The 21820-nt window shown below is 45.4% G+C and overlaps 1 protein-coding gene across 2 annotated transcripts; it reads left to right on the top strand.

Moving 5' to 3' along the window:
• Window positions 1–1395: 1395 nt before the first annotated feature.
• atg16l2 (autophagy related 16 like 2) lies at window positions 1396–21790 on the top strand. Of its 2 annotated transcripts, XM_089013128.1 has the most exons (17): window positions 1399–4419; window positions 9311–9411; window positions 9635–9708; window positions 10908–11159; window positions 11229–11294; window positions 12061–12132; window positions 12233–12292; window positions 13601–13706; window positions 13772–13877; window positions 13982–14052; window positions 14127–14198; window positions 14278–14392; window positions 14461–14566; window positions 14643–14795; window positions 17595–17642; window positions 17715–17816; window positions 21491–21790. In XM_089013128.1, the coding sequence occupies exons 1-17, from the start codon at window positions 4281–4283 to the stop codon at window positions 21582–21584; spliced, it is 1737 nt and encodes a 578-aa protein (XP_088869254.1). In that variant the 5' UTR covers window positions 1399–4280; the 3' UTR covers window positions 21585–21790. The 2 variants fall into 2 exon arrangements, with proteins under 2 accessions (XP_088869253.1, XP_088869254.1); XM_089013127.1 differs by lacking the exons at window positions 17595–17642; window positions 17715–17816; window positions 21491–21790 and having other exon boundaries at window positions 1396–4419; window positions 13940–14052; window positions 14643–14823.
• The last annotated feature ends 30 nt before the right edge of the window (window positions 21791–21820 follow it).

Genomic DNA, 21820 nt, shown 5'->3' with positions numbered 1-21820 from the left:
TATGAACGCAAGGAGAAAATTTACATGCCGCAGGATCTGATATATCGATAGTCCGGTTATATCGATTTTTTTTCCGCCTCCCGAGAATGTCGATATAACGAGACTTTACTGTATATCTCCTTAATTGTCTTATCAATAAGAGGACATTAGTTCTTTGGGAACTTCACATCCAAATTTGTTCATGTCTTAGCGGACATAACTCTTTCAACCCTAATTATACATCGGAACCCTTATTTAGCAATGCTTCAAATCAAAAAGAGGTCGCTAAGGTCTAAACATGGACTAACATACATTCTCTCAGTTATTTCACACATTCTCTCTCACCAAATCAGCGCCCACAGACACACACAAGCGCACATTTTCATTCCATTTTGTATTCGCCTGAAGTCGGATCACAAAATTATTTGTCCCGATCGCAGACAAAAATATTGGAATCCTGACTTCAAGGTGTTCAATTCATGAACACTTTATTCAAGATAACAAAAATAATTTACTTTACATCTGTCTATTTATTTATTGATTTATTACTCACCTTGTCATCACTTACCAGTTGATGGGTCTTGATTTTGTCTTCTGTCATTCTCACACCTATGCTTTTGTTGTGTGTTACACGCCTTTCCAGTTGACTCACCAATCTGTCAAAAACTAGTCTCTTACCTATCCTCAACATTTGCCACTTTCTTTTTCCTGCTTGTCATCTCAATCACATACTTCAGCATCTGTTCCTGCTGCATCAAACGTGTCAACTTCCTCTTTCACTTTCTCTCTGCCTTGACCATGCGTGACTCTCAGCCACTTTTCCAATTTCAACATACCTGTACCTGCTTTCTGACTTTCAATCTTCCAATCTCCACATGCTCTTTTAACTTACAATTTTCCTCCAATCAACGCGACTATGAGACATTTGAGACACTTTGGCGTTTCTGTCATACTGTCTTAATGGCTGAGGTGTGGGTGTGTCTACTTGAGGTGAGGGTGTCATGGTCGAGCCACTTTGATCCTTTCACACCCTGAAATCTTTCTTGTCTCCCAGCGTCACCACAGGTGCCACAAAGTCATCCTGTTGTCTTTTCACAATCATCTCTTGATATGCAGGGCGTCTACCGTCTCTCATCTGTGCCTGTTGGCGTCATCTTATCTCACTGAGGATCAGTCCCAGCATACATATTAGCATGATTGGTCATTCTAAACTCACTTTTTCATTGGGGTCTTGCTTTTATTTTTATATATATATATATATATATATATATATATATATATATATATATATATATATATATATATATATATATATATATATTTACAGCACATAATGCAGTGGCTGCGGTTGCTAAATTATGCATGCCACATTTCCTAAACGTCTCCAAGTTTAGGAAATGTGCTACCTTTTCTCTCCAATTCCAATTCCAGTTTTCTTTGCCCAATTCCCTTATCTGCAATTGCTGTGCCAAAACTTTTAGCGTCCAATTATCTTCAAGTACCACAAATAATGGATCATTTTCCAATTTCCAAACACCTTCGTTCTCTTTCCTTCTTAATAATTGTCTTTATATTCACTCCACTCACAAATTGTGTCTCCAATTCTTAAAAACATTCCACAATTTCTCTCCACTCACTCATTCATCTTATCAATCACTCTGGATGCAACCATTGTCATTCTTTTCACACTCACAGAAACCCACACACACCCACAGTACCCACACAAGCACGCACATCCACACACACATACACACACAAATACGCACACGTGCGCGCACACACACCCACAAACCTAAAGCCAAATTACTGGTTTGAATTGATGATTTACTGTGAGTCTTTGGTCACATCCCACAAAGAACACACTTCGTTTACGACCGATATAATTTTGGAAGGCTCCCAACTCTTCCGAAGGATCTCAAAACTTCAGCTTATTCGTAACTATTCGTCAATACATTACTCCCGCCACGGTGAAGCAATAGTCCAATCAAACTGGACTATTTTGCATAATTATTACACAAAACACGTATTCTGCTAAGAATTTGATCAGGTGGACCCACAACTCCTCTTTGATTTACAGTGTTCAATTGCAGAATTTTGGTTTTAACGGGTATTCTGCTTACCTTAATTGTTGGCGGAATTCCTGAGAGGAGCTCCCCTTAGATCTTTTGGCACCTGAAACATGTCTCCAACCAACGATACCTCTTTGTTCTGTTATCTATCGATTACAAGCAAAGCAATATTTATAGTGATCGAACTTACTACAGTGAGACCTCAACTTACAAACACCTCAACTTACAAACTTTTTGTCTTACAAACGTCAAATTTATGAAATTTAAACCTTATAATAAGCACTATTTTCATAATACAAACCCACCACGCCTGGCGGAGTGATCTTCGGAGGAAGCACACGACCGAACAGCACCAGAGGTTAAGTTGCCAACAGTCCTTATGGAAGGTGACTCTCCTTCCATAAGCCATCAACGACCATCAAAAAGGTAAATAAAACTTTATTTTACAGCAGTTCATTTCTTTAATTACAGTCGTCATGTAATGCGCCTCTCTTTCTAAACAGCAATTCCCTTTGACCTTCGACCGCCAACGCCAAGGGACTTTATGATACAATGCAGTGTATTTCTTTCATTACAATACAATAGCACATTTATTATACATAGAATAAGGTATGTTGTGTGTAGTTTTAAGGCTTATTTAGTTGAAAAGTATATTTTATGGAAACCCGGGAACGGATTATCCCCATTTTAATGGTTTCCTTTGGGAAATCTTTTTTTGAGATACACACTTTTCGCCTTACACACTGTCTGGGAAACAATTAAGTTCGTAATTTGAGGTCTCACTGTATTTTAAAGTTTTATCTTGAGCAATGTGTAATATAGCTAAATAAATGTATCTATTTCCTTCACTCCTCGGTTGAATCTGCACATCCTTCAGTTCCTCTCTGTTGCCGACACAAAAGCCGTTTTCTTTTCCTTCAGGAGGGCTTTTATGTTGGGATTAATCCATGGTTTGTTGTTAGAAAAACACCGCACCGTCCTGGTGTGTACGGTGTTTTGTTCACAAAACTTTATGTAGTCTGTGATGGTGTCGGTGAGTGAATCAATGTCCTGCCCATGAATCTCAGTGAAGAGCTCCCACCTGGTTGAGTCAAAACAGTCCCGCAGAGCTTCTTCGGCTTCTGTGGACCATCTTCTGACCGTGCGGGTCACAGCTGGTTGCCTCTGGACAAGGGGTTTGTACACAGGCTGGAGATATACCATATTGTGGTCTGCTCTTCCGAGAGGGGGGAGGGTTTGTACGCAAATGAATGACTCAAGGGAAAAAAAATCAGCATTTAGTCTGAATGTTTCTTAATTTATTTAGCTAGATATCTATTTGCTGTCTCGCTGGCTATTCGTTATATAACTATTGGTTAGCTAGCTTTCTATCTCAGTTACTTCCGTGTTGAGTGAACGCTAGCGCGTGTGGCTGCCGCTGCTCACTCACAAAAAAAATCATCCTGTGACTGTAAAGTGACATTGAGACTTTTGAAAGGCGCTTAGAAATAAAATGGATTGTTATTATTAAGTGTTTGACCTGACCAAAACCAAAGTGCTGTGACTGGCGATAGTGCGCTCTCGGCAAATGTAGTGCACCCACCAGACCCGATTCTCGGCGGAGGACGTCTTCGGAGCACAACTTCAAAACCGACGTCAACGTCCCCGTTTTTGGGTTCAAGGCCATAGAATACGCTCGGCGAGCTTTCGGGTCTCGACAAGCCGCCGTCCACCCAGAACGGACGTCGAATGGCCGAGTGGACCACTTCCGTCCAGCGGCTCGCCTCGATTTCCGGAAGCGGTCGAGAGTTTGTCGGTTTTCATGCCCTGTGAAATGTTCCAAAGTAGGCGTGGTGACATGCAACTACCAAGGAAATGACTCCGTAAAGGAAAGAAAGAAAAAAGTTGCGATTTATGTTGAAAGGGTTTGGTCCACCCACGGCGGGTCGCGCAGAGGGGCGGGGCGCGATGGGGGCCAGCCGGGAAGGATGCAAAAAGTCATAAGAACGCCACTGAAGACTGAGTCGTTTACGGTCACGGCGTTTGGCGGAACCAACGTGAAACGAACGTGAAATCGCCCTTTCGTCGTCGTTGGTTAGCCTTGAAAGGCGGAAGTGGGCACCGATCGGACGACGGTCGCACACGGCCAAGCAAAGCCACTCAACTCAGGCCGGAGATCGACAAAGTGGGACCAAGTTCGCCGCCGAGGCGTCTCCGAACACCGGAAGGCGCGCGAGCGGGGACCCCGCCGCCATGAAGCCGCAAAGGGAGCCGCAGGACTCGCCGAGAGGAACCGCGACGGACGGCGACCCATGGAAGGCGCACGTCCTGCTGCAGCTGCGCCGCCGAGACCGGGAGCAGTACCACGGCTTCCGAGACCTCGTCCGAGCCTGTAAGACGCCGCACGACACCAGCCCGTTCGAACGTTCCCAAGGGGACTGTCGGGATTCGCTACTCGTCGCTATTCTGTTTAGTCTTGTGTAGTTTGCGAACGAGTCGGTTCTTATAACCGGTTCTCTAAGTGAACGAAGAGAGCTGTTTCTTAACAAGGAGTCGGATATGGGAGCCGACTTTTTTTAGTCCTCTATTCCCCGCCCCCAGTCTTCGGTTAACGCCGCACGTGATTGGTCAAGATCCGTGGTCGAGGAGGGAGGGGAGAATACAGACACACGCAGGTGGGGGTGGGGGATTATGGTAGACAGGTGGACAAATGTTATCACATCATTCTGTTATTATTATTCAATGATTATATTTTTTATTAGTTGGTATGATAGCATTACTAATATGAAAAGCTAATTAGTGACAGCTGATCATCAGACCAGAGGAACCACAGGGAAAGTGAAAGTTAGTGGATGCTCTCTGTGCACATATAAATCAATAATAATAATAATCATAATAATCATAATACATTTCATTTGTAAGCACTTTACAGTCACTGGATCCGTTTTTCTGGGGGTGAGCAGCAGCAGCAACACGCGCCAGCGTTCACTCAACCCGGAATAACTCAAATAGCTATCATATATATATATATATATATATATATATATATATATATATATATATATATATATATATATATATATATATATATATATATATATATATGTGTGTGTATGTGTGTGTAGCTAGCATTGTATTTATTTGAGTTACGTCCGGGTGGAGTGAACGCTGGCGTATATGGCTGCCGCTGCTCACCCGCAGAAAAAACGATTTTGTTACTGTAAAGTGACCTTGAGAGTTTTGAAAAGAGCTTTGAAATCAAATGTATTGTTATTATTAGATAGAAAGCTAGCTAGATAGCCAATAGGTAGCCATCTAGCTAGGTAGTGAATAGAGAGCTAGCTAGATAGCTACCTAGCCACAAGCCATACAAATGAAAATATTTGCTATGGTGTATTTTTTACACTAGTAATTTGTTCTTCACATAATTTGATTAATGATTTAATAATGATTTTTGGTAGTTTTGAAAGGCGCTTATAAATGAAATGTATTATTATTATTATTATTATTATTAATAATAATAATAATATTAATTTAAACAAAAAAAAAAAAACAAAGTGCCATCTGGGAGCCAAAAGAGCCAGATCTTTGTCGTGAGCCGAGCCAAAAGAACCGGCTCTCTGAAAAGAGTCGGAATTCACATTACTACCCTGTTCACGGTTTGCACGACAAATGAAATACAGTAAAGTCTCGTTATATCGATATTCTCGGAAGTCCGAAAAATATCGATATAATCGGGACTATCAATATATCCGACCCTGCGCGCATGTAATTTTCTCCTTGCGGTCATAGCAATAGTATTGTAATAAGCGGGACTATCGATATAACCGATATCGATATAACGAGACTTTACTGTATCCGTGAATCACTGAAACCCTTCGGGATCAAGCGTGAATCACAACCTTTGAAAAAGACAAAATATATACTGGATGGCTCTGCTGAAGGAGTCAGTGCCACCCCCTATCCCAAAAACCAGGTGAATTTTAGCAAGAAGACAAGAAGGTGAAGGTACGCGATCCTTTGGCATCAAGCATGTTCACAAAAAGAAATACAGTAATACCTTGGCTTACAAACTTAATTGGTTCCCAGACAGAGTGTGTCAGGCAAAAAGTGTCTATCCCAAAAATTATTTTCCCTTAGGAAAGCATTAATATGAGAATAATCCGTTCCCAGGTCCCCATAAAACATATTTTTCTACTTTCTAATTTTATAAGCCTTAAAACTACACAAAATATACCTTATTTTATGTATAATAAATGTGCTATTGTATTATAATTAAAGAAATAAACTGTACTGTATAATAAAGTCGTTTTATTGACCTTTGTGATGGTCGTTGATGGCTTGATGGAATGGAGTGGCCGCTTTCCTCAGCATTAAACACTTGATGAGGAACGTAACCTTCTTCTTTCACCATCTTGAAGAATGATTCCTTGTAGGTGCTTTCTCTGCCATAATTTTACCTAGTTCCTCATCAATTGTGTTCAGTTTAGCTGGATTGCTAGCTTTTTGCATCAAGTGTACAGATGGCTTGTGCGGGTTGTTTGTGGAGCCTGATTGATGAGATACTTTAACCTTGCAGTCTACACTCTGCCTTTGAACTATCAAAGTTGAAACTCTCTCACTGTCGTCTGCCTGTCTCTTTAATGTTTAAACCACCTCCCCTCGCTGCTGCGTTCTTGACCAATCACGTGGCTTTAACCGAAGACTGGGGGCGAGGAATAGAGGACCAAAACAATCCGGCTGCCATTTTGTTGTTAGAAGAACGGGCTTGTTCGCGAACGATACATCTCAAAAGTCAATGAGTATTGAGGCAGCTCCGTGTGTATCCCGAAAAAGTTTGTATGCCAAGGTAAAGTTTTCATAAATTTAAGATTTATAAACCGGAAAGTTCGTTAGCGAAGGGCTTCGTAAACCAAGGTATCACTGTAAACAGTCCAGTACAGGCCGAATATTTGCCACTTGACTCAGTTGGTTATGAAAAGTAGGCAAGAGATTGTTTTTTTATCGATGGGATCAAAACGGTAATAATAATAATAATAATGATAATACATTCAATTTCTAAGCGCCTTTCAAAACTGTCAAGGTCACTTTACAGTCACAAAATCGTTCATGAATGTTTTTATAGGGAGACGTTCTTACAATGTACATTTTGGGAAGTTTGCAAACGGCGACATCGGCGCGCGTGCAGGTTCTGCTCTGCGTGGTTTTTGTAAAGACTGGATGACTTGACGGAGCGCCAATGGCTTGCAATGTTCTTGTCGTTGCCACCTAAACAGAGTCCCAGTGAGCACCAATGCGCCTTTTCTACTTTACAAGCGCTTCGTTTTAGTTCATGGGGACTTTACCAGGGGACTTTTTTCAACTTTACAAGCGCTTCATTTTAGTTCATGGGAACTTTACCAAGGGACTTTTTTTTCAATTTTACAAGCGCTCCGTTTTAGTTGATGGGGACTTTACCAGGGGACTTTTTTTTCCGTAATAGTTCATAGGGACTTTACCAGGTGACTCTTTTTTTCAACTTTACAAGCGCTTTATTTTAGTTCATGGGAACTTTACCAGGGGACTTTTTTTTCAATTTTACAAGTGCTTCGTTTTAGTTCATGGGGACTTTAACAGGGGACTTTTCTTTCAACTTTACAAGCGCTTTGATTTAATTCATGGGGACTTTACCAGGGGACTTTTTTCAACTTTACAATTGCTTCGTTTTAGTTCATGGGAACGTTACCAGGGGACTTTTTTTCAACTTTACAAGCGCTTCGTTTTAGTTCATGCGGACTTTACCAGGGAACTTTTTTTTCAACTTTCCAAGCTCTTCGTTTTAGTTCATGGGGACTTTACCAGGGGACTTTTTTCCATTTTAGTTCATGGGAACTTTACCAGGGGACTTTTTTTCCAATTTTACAAGTGCTTCGTTTTAGTTCATGGGGACTTTAACAGAGGACTTTTCTTTCAACTTTACAAGCGCTTTGATTTAGTTCATGGGGACTTTACCAGGGGACTTTTTTTTTCAACTTTACAATTGCTTCGTTTTAGTTCATGGGAACTTTACCAGGGGACTTTTTTTCAATTTTACAAGCGCTTCATTTTAGTTCATGGGAACTTTACCAGGGGACTTTTTTTCAATTTTACAAGCGCTTCGTTTTAGTTGATGGGGCTTTACCAGGGGACTTTTTTCAACTTTACAAGCGCTTCGTTTTAGTTCATGGGGACTTTACCAGGGAACTTTTTTTTCCGTTATAGTTCATAGGGACTTTACCAGGGGACTTTTTTTTTCAACTTTACAAGCGCTTTATTTTAGTTCATGGGAACTTTACCAGGAGACTTTTTTTTTCAATCTTACAAGTGCTTCGTTTTAGTTCATGGGGACTTTAACAGGGGACTTTTCTTTCAACTTTACAAGCGCTTTGATTTAGTTCATGGGGACTTTACCAGGGGACTTTTTTTTTTCAACTTTACAATTGCTTCGTTTTAGTTCATGGGAACTTTACCAGGGGACTTTTTTCAACTTTACAAGCGCTTCGTTTTAGTTCATGCGGACTTTACCAGGGAACTTTTTTTTCAACTTTCCAAGCTCTTCGTTTTAGTTCATGGGGACTTTACCAGGGGACTTTTTTCCATTTTAGTTCATGGGGACTTTACCAGGTGACTTTTTTTTCAACTTTACAAGCGCTTCGTTTTAGTTCATGCGGACTTTACCAGGGAACTTTTTTTTCAACTTTCCAAGCTCTTCGTTTTAGTTCATGGGGACTTTACCAGGGGACTTTTTTCCATTTTAGTTCATGGAGACTTTACCAGGGGGCTTTTTTTCAACTTTACAAGCGCTTCGTTTTAGTTCATGCGGACTTTACCAGGGAACTTTTTTTTCAACTTTCCAAGCTCTTCGTTTTAGTTCATGGGGACTTTACCAGGGGACTTCTTTCCATTTTAGTTCATGGGAACTTTACCAGGGGACTTTTCTTTCAACTTTACAAGCGCTTTGATTTAGTTCATGGGGACTTTACCAGGGGACTTTTTTTTTCAACTTTACAATTGCTTCGTTTTCGTTCATGAGAACTTTACCAAGGGACTTTTTTTCAACTTTATAAGCGCTTCATTTTAGTTCATGGGAACTTTACCAAGGGACTTTTTTTTCAATTTTACAAGCGCTCCGTTTTAGTTCATGGGGACCAGGGCGCTTTTTTTTCTCTCGGAAACGGCAACAGCGATTGCGATCATATACTCGGCACCGGCCGAACAGGTTGTGGCGGTTTTTGTCACTCAGCTTTTGTTTTTTTTTCTTTCAGACTCTGGCCTACTGGACAAAAGTGGCGTGACCGACTGGATGCTGGCCAGCCGCGGCGCCGTCTCGCCATCGTGCATGCAGCTCAAGAAGGCCACCGGAGAGGTCAAAGTGCAAGTCGCCAAAGTCTCCCGTTGTCTCTCAGTTTGTCTGGCATGTCGCTGGTTTGGATTGGCGCTCATCCGCAACGGCGTTTCCAATCCTGATTGGCCGCAAAAAAAAGGGGGGGGGGCGGTCGCTCGCCCACATTGGGGTCCGTCGTCACTCTCATTGGAAAGTCGGAGAGAAGGAAAAAAACTCAAAGGCAATGTTGTGACTTGGCTTGCAGTTGGCGTATCAAGTGGTGGAGAAGCAGCAGCAGATGCAAATCCAAGATGGCGTTTTGGAGGATCAGCGTGACAGGTTAGGTGAAAAACAACAAAAACAAAGCATCTGTGTAAGCTCTCAGTGGTACACGAGTGGTCCATCGATGAGAAGGTTTCTTTAGCGGTCACCTGTACTTTGAAGGTGTCGGCTAATACCAACAAGCGTCGAAGGTAGAGAAAAGGAGTCGAAACATATCAGGAGAGCACTCACTAACTGTGGGTACCCTCAGTGGTCATTTAACAAATGTCAGTAAGAAAGAATAGGGAATGAAACCAAACATTCTGAAGATCCAAAAAGGAGAGGAGTAGCAGTACCTTACATTGCAGGAGTTTCTGAAAAACTATAAAGAGTCCTTTGGCAACACAAAATGCCTACTTATTTCAAACCGATAAACACGTTAAGGCAAAAATCAGTGCATCCAAAAGATAGGCTATTAATGGAAAACGAAGTCATGTAGTTTATTCCATACATTATAAAAATGAAGATTGCAAAGAGCAATACATTGGGGAGGCTAAACTAATTCTCCAAAAAAGACTTTATCAACATGGCAGGGATAATACTAGTGGGCTTCAATCCGCAGCACCTAAAAGTTAGCAACCACCCATTTGACGACAATGAGGTTAAAATCTTAGCGAAAGAAAATAGATGGTTTTTTAAAAGGGGAGTAAAAGAAGCTATTTTCATAAAACAGCAAAACCCTTCACTAAGTCACCACGGTGGGGTGAGGTTTCATTTGGATTGTTCATACAACAGACTTCTTAGACCACAATGGCTTAGTTATGCTGATGAGGTGATACCAGAACAAATGGGCCAGTCGTAGACCCCATAATCAGTCAGGACAATAGAAGTAATCAGTGTAGCCTCAGGGAATAGTCCTCTGCTCCCACCAACCTGAGAGCAGGGACCAATCATAGCAGAGTCTGGACACCTCAGGACTGTAGGTATATATATATATATATATATATATATATATATATATATATATATATATATATATATATATATATATATATATATATATATGGTCAAATCCACCAGCTGATCAAGCCTCTTGGATAAGAAGCGAAACGTCCGATACCTTCAAGGAAGTACAGATGACGGCTGAAGAAACCTTATTATCGAAAAACAAACGAATTGTTGGGTACCTACCCGTGACCTCCCGTGACCTTGGGGCAAATGGCCGCCAATGAGCCGTCGGGCATGGCTTTGAAAAGGCGGCACCTCACCCCCGTCAGGCTGCGGCGAGACGAGCGGCGCCTGACCAGCGCCAGCGAGCTCCGCCGGCAGCTGCGCCAGCGGGCGGAGCGGCTGGGCCGGCTCAACGGCGCCTTGAAGGCCGACTACGACGCCCTGATGGAGCGCCAGAGGAGGGCCGAGCGCCGCCTCCGCGACGAGAAGCTACGGGGCGGTGCCCTGCTGGACGACCTCATGGCCCTCAAACGCAGGGCGGCCGCACGCCTCAACCAGCGAAACGACCGACGCCGCAGGTGTGCCCAGAAAAAAACAAAATGGCGGAAATGCCGCGGCCTGCGATGCTAATGCGCTTTTGTGCTCAGAGTTCAAGACGGGGACCTGCAGAAAGAGCTGCAGAGCGCCGCCGCCTCCGAGCTCAACGTGGACAGGTGGGGCATTCCCTTGTTGGCTATCTAGCCATTTAGCCAGCTACTGTATCTATTAGCTATATAGCTAGCTAGCTAATAGCTATCTATTCGCTATCTATTAGCTAGCTATTCGCTAGCTAATGGCTATCTATTCGCTAGCTATTGGCTATCTATTCACTAGCTATTGGCTATCTATTCGCTAACTATTGGCTATCTATTCGCTAGCTATTGGTTATCTATTCGCTATTAGCTATCTATTCACTAGCTAATAGCTATCTATTCACTGGCTAATGGCAATATATTCGCTAGCTAATGGATATCTATTTGCTAGCTATTAGCTATCTCTTCGCTAGCTAATAGCTATCTATTCACTGGCTAATGGCAATATATTCGCTAGCTAATGGATATCTATTTGCTAGCTATTAGCTATCTCTTCGCTAGCTATTAGGTATCTATTCACTAGCTATTAGCTATCTATTCGCTAGCTATTGGCTATCTATTCAGTAGCTATTGGCTATCTATTCGCTAGCTATTAGCTATCTATTCGCTAGCTAGCTTGCTATCGATTTGAGTTACTTCTGGGTTGAGTGAACGCTGGTGCGTGTGGCTGCTGCTGCTCACCTGCAGAAAATGTTATCCTGTGACTGTAAAGTGACCTTGAGAGTTTTGAAAGGCGCTTAGAATTGAAATGTATTATTATTACTATTATTAACCGTCTCCCAAGGAGCAAGATCCAAGCGTTGGGGGGGGCACGTCTCCTACATGTGACCTTTTGTCTGTTTTGCAGCGCCGTCAGCCCCGCGCGCTGGAAGTGTTTGGCGCCCAAGCCGGCTGAAAAAAGTCCGGCGCGCCCCTCCAGGTGAGACACACCTCCACCGGATTCCGAAGACCAAAGCCCGCTGGCGACCCCGCGTCTGTCCTAACTCACAACCGTGGACTTTGCTTCCTCCTTTGGTCAGAGCCGCCTCGACTTGGCACGTCTCCACCAGGATCCCGGCGTCCATCAGAGATTTTTTTGAGTGAGCACTTAAAGGACAACCGACACCATTGTTTTGTTTTTTAACTGACATCAGAAAAAACGTTTTATAGCATCTAAAATACCCAAAACACGCAGGCTCATATTTTTAGTCAAATGCAAAACACCAATAAAAATGACTTCAAGTTGCCCAAAAGTGCCACAAATGAGCTCAAAACTGGAGAGATTGAGAAAGTCCCGCCACCAGTTGGTTCACAAACTGCCTTGCTCCAGAATCAAAACAATGGCTTCAGAGAGTTCAGATTCGAAAGCAGAAAAATATCCTTTCTTGTTACTCATCCAGTTATGAATATGATTCTAATAGTTCTGAAGAAATGTTTGCCATCGATGAAAGAAATCCTTCCTTATCAATAAGAGCCGTGGAAGCGACGAAACTGGTGAAGCACACGACATATGAAGCATATATGAAGCTCAGTGAAAAGCAATATAGCATCAACCTCCGTGATATGTGGCATATTAGGACATGAATAACAATAAGCTACAAAATGTCAACATTAATGCAGATTGTTTACTGGTTGTGCATGCAAAACATTTAAACTTTCAAGATGAAGAGTTGCAAACTTAACGTATGAATGACAGCGGTTATCCATTGCTAACTCCAGTTAGCTCCTCGTTCCAGCAGCTGGATGTTTGTCCGATCGGTTTGCTCCACTATTATGACGATTGCTCTCTTTCACCACTGGAAGCAACTTTCGACCCATTGTCAGGCTGAGAGGATGACAGCGGTTATCCAAACGGGGATTCGCGCACTCCGGGAAGCTCCTCGGCTGACGCTATACTGCTCTGGTCCGTCGGAAATGGCTGCTTTGTCCGCTGGGAATTTGTGTAAACGTACACCTTCTTTATGCGTGTTATCGCAATTGGCTGCCACACAACAATTCACCATCCCTTTATTTATGTAGTTTTCCTTCGCGATCAACACTGTGTTTTCAAATGAAAAAAAGTACCCAAAACGCATTGTGTGTCGCTTTCTCGGTCAGGGGCGTTCCCTCTGTGACGTCACTTAGGGGATCGTCATCAACTAGAAAACAAGACCTCATGAATATTCAGCGCGAGTCTTAAAACATATGAAAAATAAAATCTAGCTATATGCAGTGGAATCTTTGTAAAATGCGCTCAGTAGAAGTCATTTGAAGTCATTTTACAAATTATGGATGCAACTTGTCTGGAGGTGTCGGTTGTCCTTTAAGGGTTGGGCGGAGGGTCGGGGGGTGTGACCCCATGAAGTCGGGTGGGGGTTCCGCTCCCCACTGGCCTGCGATTTCCTTGTGAGTCTGGCTGCCATCAACAGGAGGAGGCGGGGCCAATGCGATCCAGCTTCTGAAGAGGAGGAGCCACCCAGTCCCGTCAGAGTCTCGGCGTGGGCCCGGGTTCCTACCCGGGCCCTGCACGTGCTGGTGAGCCAGCGCTCGGACTTTCCTCGCCGCTCGGCCACGTCAAAAGCGGCCCTTTGATTTGACAGGAAGCCCATGAGCAAGGCGTCAACACGGCCGCCTTCTGCTCTAGCGCCGCCCTGCTGGCCAGCGCGGGAACCGACAGGGTGGTCAAAGTGTGGCGGGTGAGGGCAGGTAAGCCGCCGCAGCCAACCTCGCGTTCTGTTAGCCAGCAGCTAATGCTAATGCGACGTCAGTGGCGCGACCTGATCCGACGTCGCTCTCGCCGATGCCTTCAGGTGCCCTCAGACACCAGACCACCTTGGATGGAAGCACAGAGGGTCTGACCTGCGTCCAGTTTGACCCCACGGTGAGTGACCACCGTGACCTTTGGACCCTCGGACCCGGGCTCTCTCAAGACGGCGCTCGCTCGCCGTTGCGCAGGGTCGTCGGATTCTGGCGGGCTCCTACGACAAATCGGCATTGCTGTGGTGCTTGGAACGCCCCGTCGCCAAGGTAACCAGAGAACCCTGCGGGGTCGCCGGCTCGTTGGTACCTGCCGGGCGGGTGACTGACCGCTAGCGGGCGCCGCCAGCTGACCCTGACAGGCCACAGCAGGAAGGTGACGGCCGCTCGCTTCAGCCGCCATCAAGTAGTGACGGGAAGCGCCGACGGCACCATCCGAATGTGGGACCTTCAGCGAGCTGCCTGTACGTGGCCCAAAGCCGCCGCCGCCATCGCGCAAGGCCGCTAATGTAGCCGTGCGCTTGTGGTTCAGGCGTCCACTTGGCCCAAGCGTCGTCCTTCTGCAGCGACGTGGTCTGCTCTGAAAACGTCGCCATCAGCGGACATTTCGACCACAAGATCCGATGGTGGGACACCAGGTGCTCGCCACTCGCAGTTGAACCCCCATCCCACCTCGCCGCCATGGAGTCCGATCGTTTCATTGGTTGGTTTCAGGCTGTCCAGCTGCGTCCGCTGTCTGTCGGCGGCGGGCAAAGTGACATCTTTGGACCTCAGCGCCGATGGGCGTCACCTTCTCAGCTGTTGCCGCGACGACGGCCTGCAGCTCCTGGACGTCCGCGGGTGGAGCCACCGCGGCGCCGCCTTCAGGTGAATTACGGTCCCACCGGCGGGGGCTTCTTCCGGCCCGTCGCAAAACCGCCTTTGTGCCTTTAGCTATTAGCTGTCTAGCTGACTGGCTGCTAGCTTACTATCTATTTGAGTTACATCGGTGTTGAGTGAACGCTGGTGCATGTGGCTGCCGCTGCTCACCCACAGAAAAATTAATCCTGTGACTGTAAAGTCACCTTGAGAGTTTTGAAAGGCGCTTAGAAATGACATGGATTATTATTATTTGGTTCACAAACTGCCTTGCTCCAGAATCAAAACAATGGCTTCAGAGAGTTCAGATTCGAAAGCAGAAAAATATCCTTTCTTGTTACTCATCCAGTTATGAATATGATTCTAATAGTTCTGAAGAAATGTTTGCCATCGATGAAAGAAATCCTTCCTTATCAATAAGAGCCGTGGAAGCGACGAAACTGGTGAAGCACACGACATATGAAGCATATATGAAGCTCAGTGAAAAGCAATATAGCATCAACCTCCGTGATATGTGGCATATTAGGACATGAATAACAATAAGCTACAAAATGTCAACATTAATGCAGATTGTTTACTGGTTGTGCATGCAAAACGTTTAAACTTTCAAGATGAAGAGTTGCAAACTTACGTATGAATGACAGCGGTTATCCATTGCTAACTCCAGTTAGCTCCTCGTTCCAGCAGCTGGATGTTTGTCCGATCGGTTTGCTCCACTATTATGACGATTGCTCTCTTTCACCACTGGAAGCAACTTTCGACCCATTGTCAGGCTGAGAGGATGACAGCGGTTATCCAAACGGGGATTCATACACTCCGGGAAGCTCCTCGGCTGACGCTATACTGCTCTGGTCCGTCGGAAATGGCTGCTTTGTCCGCTGGGAATTTGTGTAAACGTACACCTTCTTTATGCGTGTTATCGCAATTGGCTGCCACACAACAATTCACCATCCCTTTATTTATGTAGTTTTCCTTCGCGATCAACACTGTGTTTTCAAATGAAAAAAAGTACCCAAAACGCATTGTGTGTCGCTTTCTCGGTCAGGGGCGTTCCCTCTGTGACGTCACTTAGGGGATCGTCATCAACTAGAAAACAAGACCTCATGAATATTCAGCGCGAGTCTTAAAACATATGAAAAAATAAAATCTAGCTATATGCAGTGGAATCTTTGTAAAATGCGCTCAGTAGAAGTCATTTGAAGTCATTTTACAAATTATGGATGCAACTTGTCTGGAGGTGTCGGTTGTCCTTTAAGGGTTGGGCGGAGGGTCGGGGGGTGTGACCCCATGAAGTCGGGTGGGGGTTCCGCTCCCCACTGGCCTGCGATTTCCTTGTGAGTCTGGCTGCCATCAACAGGAGGAGGCGGGGCCAATGCGATCCAGCTTCTGAAGAGGAGGAGCCACCCAGTCCCGTCAGAGTCTCGGCGTGGGCCCGGGTTCCTACCCGGGCCCTGCACGTGCTGGTGAGCCAGCGCTCGGACTTTCCTCGCCGCTCGGCCACGTCAAAAGCGGCCCTTTGATTTGACAGGAAGCCCATGAGCAAGGCGTCAACACGGCCGCCTTCTGCTCTAGCGCCGCCCTGCTGGCCAGCGCGGGAACCGACAGGGTGGTCAAAGTGTGGCGGGTGAGGGCAGGTAAGCCGCCGCAGCCAACCTCGCGTTCTGTTAGCCAGCAGCTAATGCTAATGCGACGTCAGTGGCGCGACCTGATCCGACGTCGCTCTCGCCGATGCCTTCAGGTGCCCTCAGACACCAGACCACCTTGGATGGAAGCACAGAGGGTCTGACCTGCGTCCAGTTTGACCCCACGGTGAGTGACCACCGTGACCTTTGGACCCTCGGACCCGGGCTCTCTCAAGACGGCGCTCGCTCGCCGTTGCGCAGGGTCGTCGGATTCTGGCGGGCTCCTACGACAAATCGGCATTGCTGTGGTGCTTGGAACGCCCCGTCGCCAAGGTAACCAGAGAACCCTGCGGGGTCGCCGGCTCGTTGGTACCTGCCGGGCGGGTGACTGACCGCTAGCGGGCGCCGCCAGCTGACCCTGACAGGCCACAGCAGGAAGGTGACGGCCGCTCGCTTCAGCCGCCATCAAGTAGTGACGGGAAGCGCCGACGGCACCATCCGAATGTGGGACCTTCAGCGAGCTGCCTGTACGTGGCCCAAAGCCGCCGCCGCCATCGCGCAAGGCCGCTAATGTAGCCGTGCGCTTGTGGTTCAGGCGTCCACTTGGCCCAAGCGTCGTCCTTCTGCAGCGACGTGGTCTGCTCTGAAAACGTCGCCATCAGCGGACATTTCGACCACAAGATCCGATGGTGGGACACCAGGTGCTCGCCACTCGCAGTTGAACCCCCATCCCACCTCGCCGCCATGGAGTCCGATCGTTTCATTGGTTGGTTTCAGGCTGTCCAGCTGCGTCCGCTGTCTGTCGGCGGCGGGCAAAGTGACATCTTTGGACCTCAGCGCCGATGGGCGTCACCTTCTCAGCTGTTGCCGCGACGACGGCCTGCAGCTCCTGGACGTCCGCGGGTGGAGCCACCGCGGCGCCGCCTTCAGGTGAATTACGGTCCCACCGGCGGGGGCTTCTTCCGGCCCGTCGCAAAACCGCCTTTGTGCCTTTAGCTATTAGCTGTCTAGCTGACTGGCTGCTAGCTTACTATCTATTTGAGTTACATCGGTGTTGAGTGAACGCTGGTGCATGTGGCTGCCGCTGCTCACCCACAGAAAAATTAATCCTGTGACTGTAAAGTCACCTTGAGAGTTTTGAAAGGCGCTTAGAAATGACATGGATTATTATTATGATTTGCGCCAGAGCGGACGGCTTCAAATGCGCCAGCGACAGCACCAAAGCGGCCATCAGGTGAGCGTTGACCGACGGCCGGCGGGTGGACGCGCTTCTCCGAGCGGCTTTTCACGCCCGCCGTCCTCTCAGCCCTGACGCGTGCTTGGTGGCAGCGGGATCGGCGGACGGCGCCGTCTACATTTGGAACGCGGCGGCCGGAAACCTGGAGACACGCCTGGCCGACAAGCACAGGTAGCGCCTGGCCGACCAACGCGTAGCGGCAAAATAAAAATTGATTATTGTTATTATGTATCATGTGACTGAAAAGTCACCTTAAGAGTTTTGAAAGGCGCTTAGAAATATTATTATTATTATTATTATTATTATTATTATTATTATTATTATTATTATTATCTAGGTGGCTACATAGATAGCTATTTAGCTAGGTACTGTATCTAGCTTGTTAGCTAGCTACTGTATTATTAGTTATATAGCTAGCTAGCTTTTAGCTATCTATTCTCTAGGTCAGGTGCCAAACATATGGCCCGCGGGCCAGAACAGACCCCAAGGAGGTTTGATCAGGCCCGCAGGATAATTTAAAAGTGGAAAAAATGCACGAACGACATGGAATTCATCAGCCGACCCCCCCTGCCCACGAACTGTCCCCTGGACAATGAAACCCCCTGGGAAGCCCCATAGCAATGGCTAGCAATGCTGATAACGTGCTAGTGTTGATGAGTGCATTAATGTTACAGAAAATCCACGATCTATTGCAGCTGCAATTACACAAATAAAATAACACATAAATCGTCCGGTTCAAAATTAATAAATCAATTTTTGGTCTACCTTACCACATTCACCTGCCCACAAGCTCAACGATGCGCAGATTAACCGTAGTTAGAATTTTTTAGGCCGGAAAAATTCTTATCAATTCATTTATTCAACATACCTGCATGCTAGCGGTGCCACTCACCCGTGAAACAATCCTGAGCGACGGACACCAAGAAGGGAGGGGCACTCTCGAACACTCTCGAAGGAAAAAGAGAGCCATCAGCTAGGACCCAAAGTCCATCGGCACCAATAATAATGGGTTTATTTTGATCGTTCGTCCCTGGTTCATTGCTTCTACGGGTGTTGATGGCAGATGATGGTTAAATCAGCAGGAAGCCAGGTGTAGGACGGAATAAATTAGTTTAATCTTGATGACTAATAAAGGCATATCCAATCCAATCCAATGACAGCAGAGACATCGCGGTGTCGGCTACGGAGGAAGCATGGAGAGAGAGAGAGAGATGGAATGGGAGAGCATTTATATGGCGCACAGCGTGTGACGCGATAGGATGGGAGGTAATGTAGATGTGACATCATGTAAAGGAAGGTGGGATATGACGTATCAGGAAGTCCAAAATGTAAACAAAGATTAGAAAGCGACGTTTAAACATGTTCAAATAGCAAATCTGCTGTGAAATGTAAATTTCTCCACTGTGAGACTAATAAAGGCAAATCCAATCCAATCCAAATTACCCCAACAGCGGAGAAGTCTGATGTAGTACATTTTATTGTCCAGCGAGCGTACGTTTTTAATGAGGTGCAATTCAAGAATTGTCCAGTGGGGGAAGAGTGGTGCTTTTTCAACCGCGGTTTCAACACCCTCATTAGCCGAAATGTCATCCAAACGGTAAAAAGTAGATAAGGAGTGTGGAATTTTCAATGAAAAATGGACCACGTCATATTTCTTTTACAGAGATGCGTGGGAAACCTTTGTGTTTAGTGTGTTTTCAACAAGTTTGGGTATTTTCAGAATCAGAATCATCTTTATTGCCAAGTAGGTAGAACACACAGGGAATTTGTTTCCGGTCGAACACGCTGCACTAGTATCATCATCAAAAAATTGCAAAGAGGCACTATACAGTTCCATTTGGGCTACTGTTCAAAGAGTTAATGGCTTGGGGGAAGAAGCTGTTTAAATGTTTAAATTTTGGTTATTTATAACATGTATGATATAATTTGAATGGTCCGGCCCACTTAACATCTACCGAGGCCATATGTGGCCCACGATGTGAAATGAGTTTGACACCCCTGCTCTAGGTATTAGCTAGCTATTAGCTATCTATTGGGTTGAGTGAACGCTGGCGCATGTGGCTCCCGCTGCTCACCCACAGGAAAAAACTTATCCCGTGACTATCAGAATCAGAATCAGAATACCTTTATTCGTCCCGCAATGGGGAAATTTGCAGTCCACAGCAGCAATTGAAGAGGGATGGGGTTGGGGTGGGAGTGAAAGGATAGAAAACAAGATATTCTAAGCACAACAAAATAAAATAAAATAAAATACTATAAACTAAAAAAAAAGTAATCTTTAAAGTTTTGAAAGGTATAAATGAAAATTATGATGATTTTTAACAGTATTATTATAAAAGCCAGCAAAAACAGCTAAGTAGATATGCTTTCATAAAAAAATACATATTTGATGGGCTCAAAATGGACCAAAGAGGATATAACGATGCTATAAAAGTGCTATCTAGCGAGCTACCTAGCTGGCTATCTATTAGCTATCCATTTGCTATCTCGCTAGCTACCTAGCTGGCTATACATTTTGGATTGGATTGGATTTGCCTTTATTAGTCTCACAGTGGAGAAATTTACATTTCACAGCAGCAAAGTGATGAAAGGAATGAAAGTAGAAAAACAAAATACATGAGCTGCTGGAAAGGCAGACACTCTCGCGGCGCCGTCTTGAAGTCAAAAGAACAAAAAAAAATACTACATAACAAATAATATGACAGCACAAAGACAATATGACAAAACAAAGACACAGAGAGTCATTCATTCTTCAGGACTTGCTGTACCCTCTTTATGATGACATGAAGCAGTTCTAGATGAAAGAGGAGAGGATCAAACCGTCTTTCCACCAATGGATCAGGGACATCATGGTGGAACGTGCACGTCGACTACAAGCTTAATGTTGAAAGCAAACACGCAGCTGTAGCATCCATTGACGAAACGAGATTGTCTCACATCTCCTGTCCCACATAAATCAGCTTCAATTCCAAGCCGCAACAGTTCCACATACGCATCGGCGCTCTGCGCTGACGCTCCTTTCTTCTTATCGCGGGCTCCTCAAGCCATGCATCCATCCAGCCGTAGACTGTCCAACAGCACCGACCTTTCCGCTGAACAAAGCGGGGCTGTGAAGATGCTGCCCATTACAGGCGCAAAAAAGTACAATGGCCCCTTTGGTGTCCAGCGATGACAGTCGAATGGCACAGACATTCCTCCCATTCAAAAACAGTACTGGCATATTCATGCTGCCGAAAAGGCGCAACCGCTTAGCACAGTCTCCTCCTTGATGAATGTCGTGGTCAAAAATGCTGAAAAACAATCCGTATCCATTCCACACGACGCACAACAACATAAAGTGACAAAAGAAAGCACAAAACAATACAAAAACAACCAAAAAAAGCAAGGCTCATGAGAGCACTTGCTGACGGCTGCCTACTCGGGCGCCATCTTGGACTTCTAGATTTGCTATCTAGTTATCTATCTATTTGCTATCCATTTGCTATCTATTTGCTATCTATTATCTAGCTACCTAACTGGCTATCTATTTGCTAGCCATTTGCTATCTATTAGCTATCATGCTAGCTAGCTAGCTATGTAGCTGGCTATTTATTAACTATATGGCTATCTAGCTAGTTAGCTAGCTGTCTAGCTGGCTATCTGTTAGCTGGCTAGCTAGCTAGCTTTCTATCTACTGTATTTGAGTTACTTCTGGGTTGAATGAACGCTGGCGCATGTGGCTGCCGCTGCTCACCCGCAGAAAAACTGATCCTGTGACTGTCAAGTGACCTTGAGAGTTTTGAAATGTGCTTATAAATGCAATGGGTTATTATTATTATTATTATTATTATTTAATTTTTCCGCAGCGCCTCCATCAGTGCCGTCTGCTGGTCGTCATCTGGCGAGTACGCGGCCAGCGTGGACAAACGGGGACGGGCCGTCCTCTGGAGCGACCTCTGAAGGGACGCCGGGGATGCTTTCTTCCTTTTCCGCAAGTCAAGCGGGGACAGCCGAAACGTCAACTCGGCACCTCGTAGGGCTTTTCCCGAAAAAGCCAAGTGGTTTTGGTTTCGCTCGGTTGTTTCTTTTCACGCGTTTGTGGCTTTTGAAACGACTCGTCGCGTGTTGTGTCACGCAAAGAATAAAAGAAAAGGGAAACAAACGTCCGTCGCTCTCCTTGTCACTTCTGCAGTTGG

This window comes from Hippocampus bargibanti, linkage group LG14 (genome assembly GCF_051943395.1).
Source record: "Hippocampus bargibanti isolate YZ-2025 linkage group LG14, ASM5194339v1, whole genome shotgun sequence".
Classification (NCBI taxonomy): domain Eukaryota; kingdom Metazoa; phylum Chordata; class Actinopteri; order Syngnathiformes; family Syngnathidae; genus Hippocampus; species Hippocampus bargibanti.
Note: the sequence above shows the minus strand (reverse complement) of the source record. Positions and strands in the feature narration are given on the sequence as shown.

Coding starts and splice junctions, on each gene's coding strand:
- atg16l2 (XM_089013128.1), top strand. CDS start 4,281: ATGAAGCCGCAAAGGGAGCCGCAGGACTCGCCGAGAGGAACCGCGACG. Junction 9,412..9,634: donor TCAAGAAGGCCACCGGAGAG/GTCAAAGTGCAA, acceptor CTTGGCTTGCAG/TTGGCGTATCAAGTGGTGGA. Junction 13,878..13,981: donor AGTGTGGCGGGTGAGGGCAG/GTAAGCCGCCGC, acceptor CGATGCCTTCAG/GTGCCCTCAGACACCAGACC.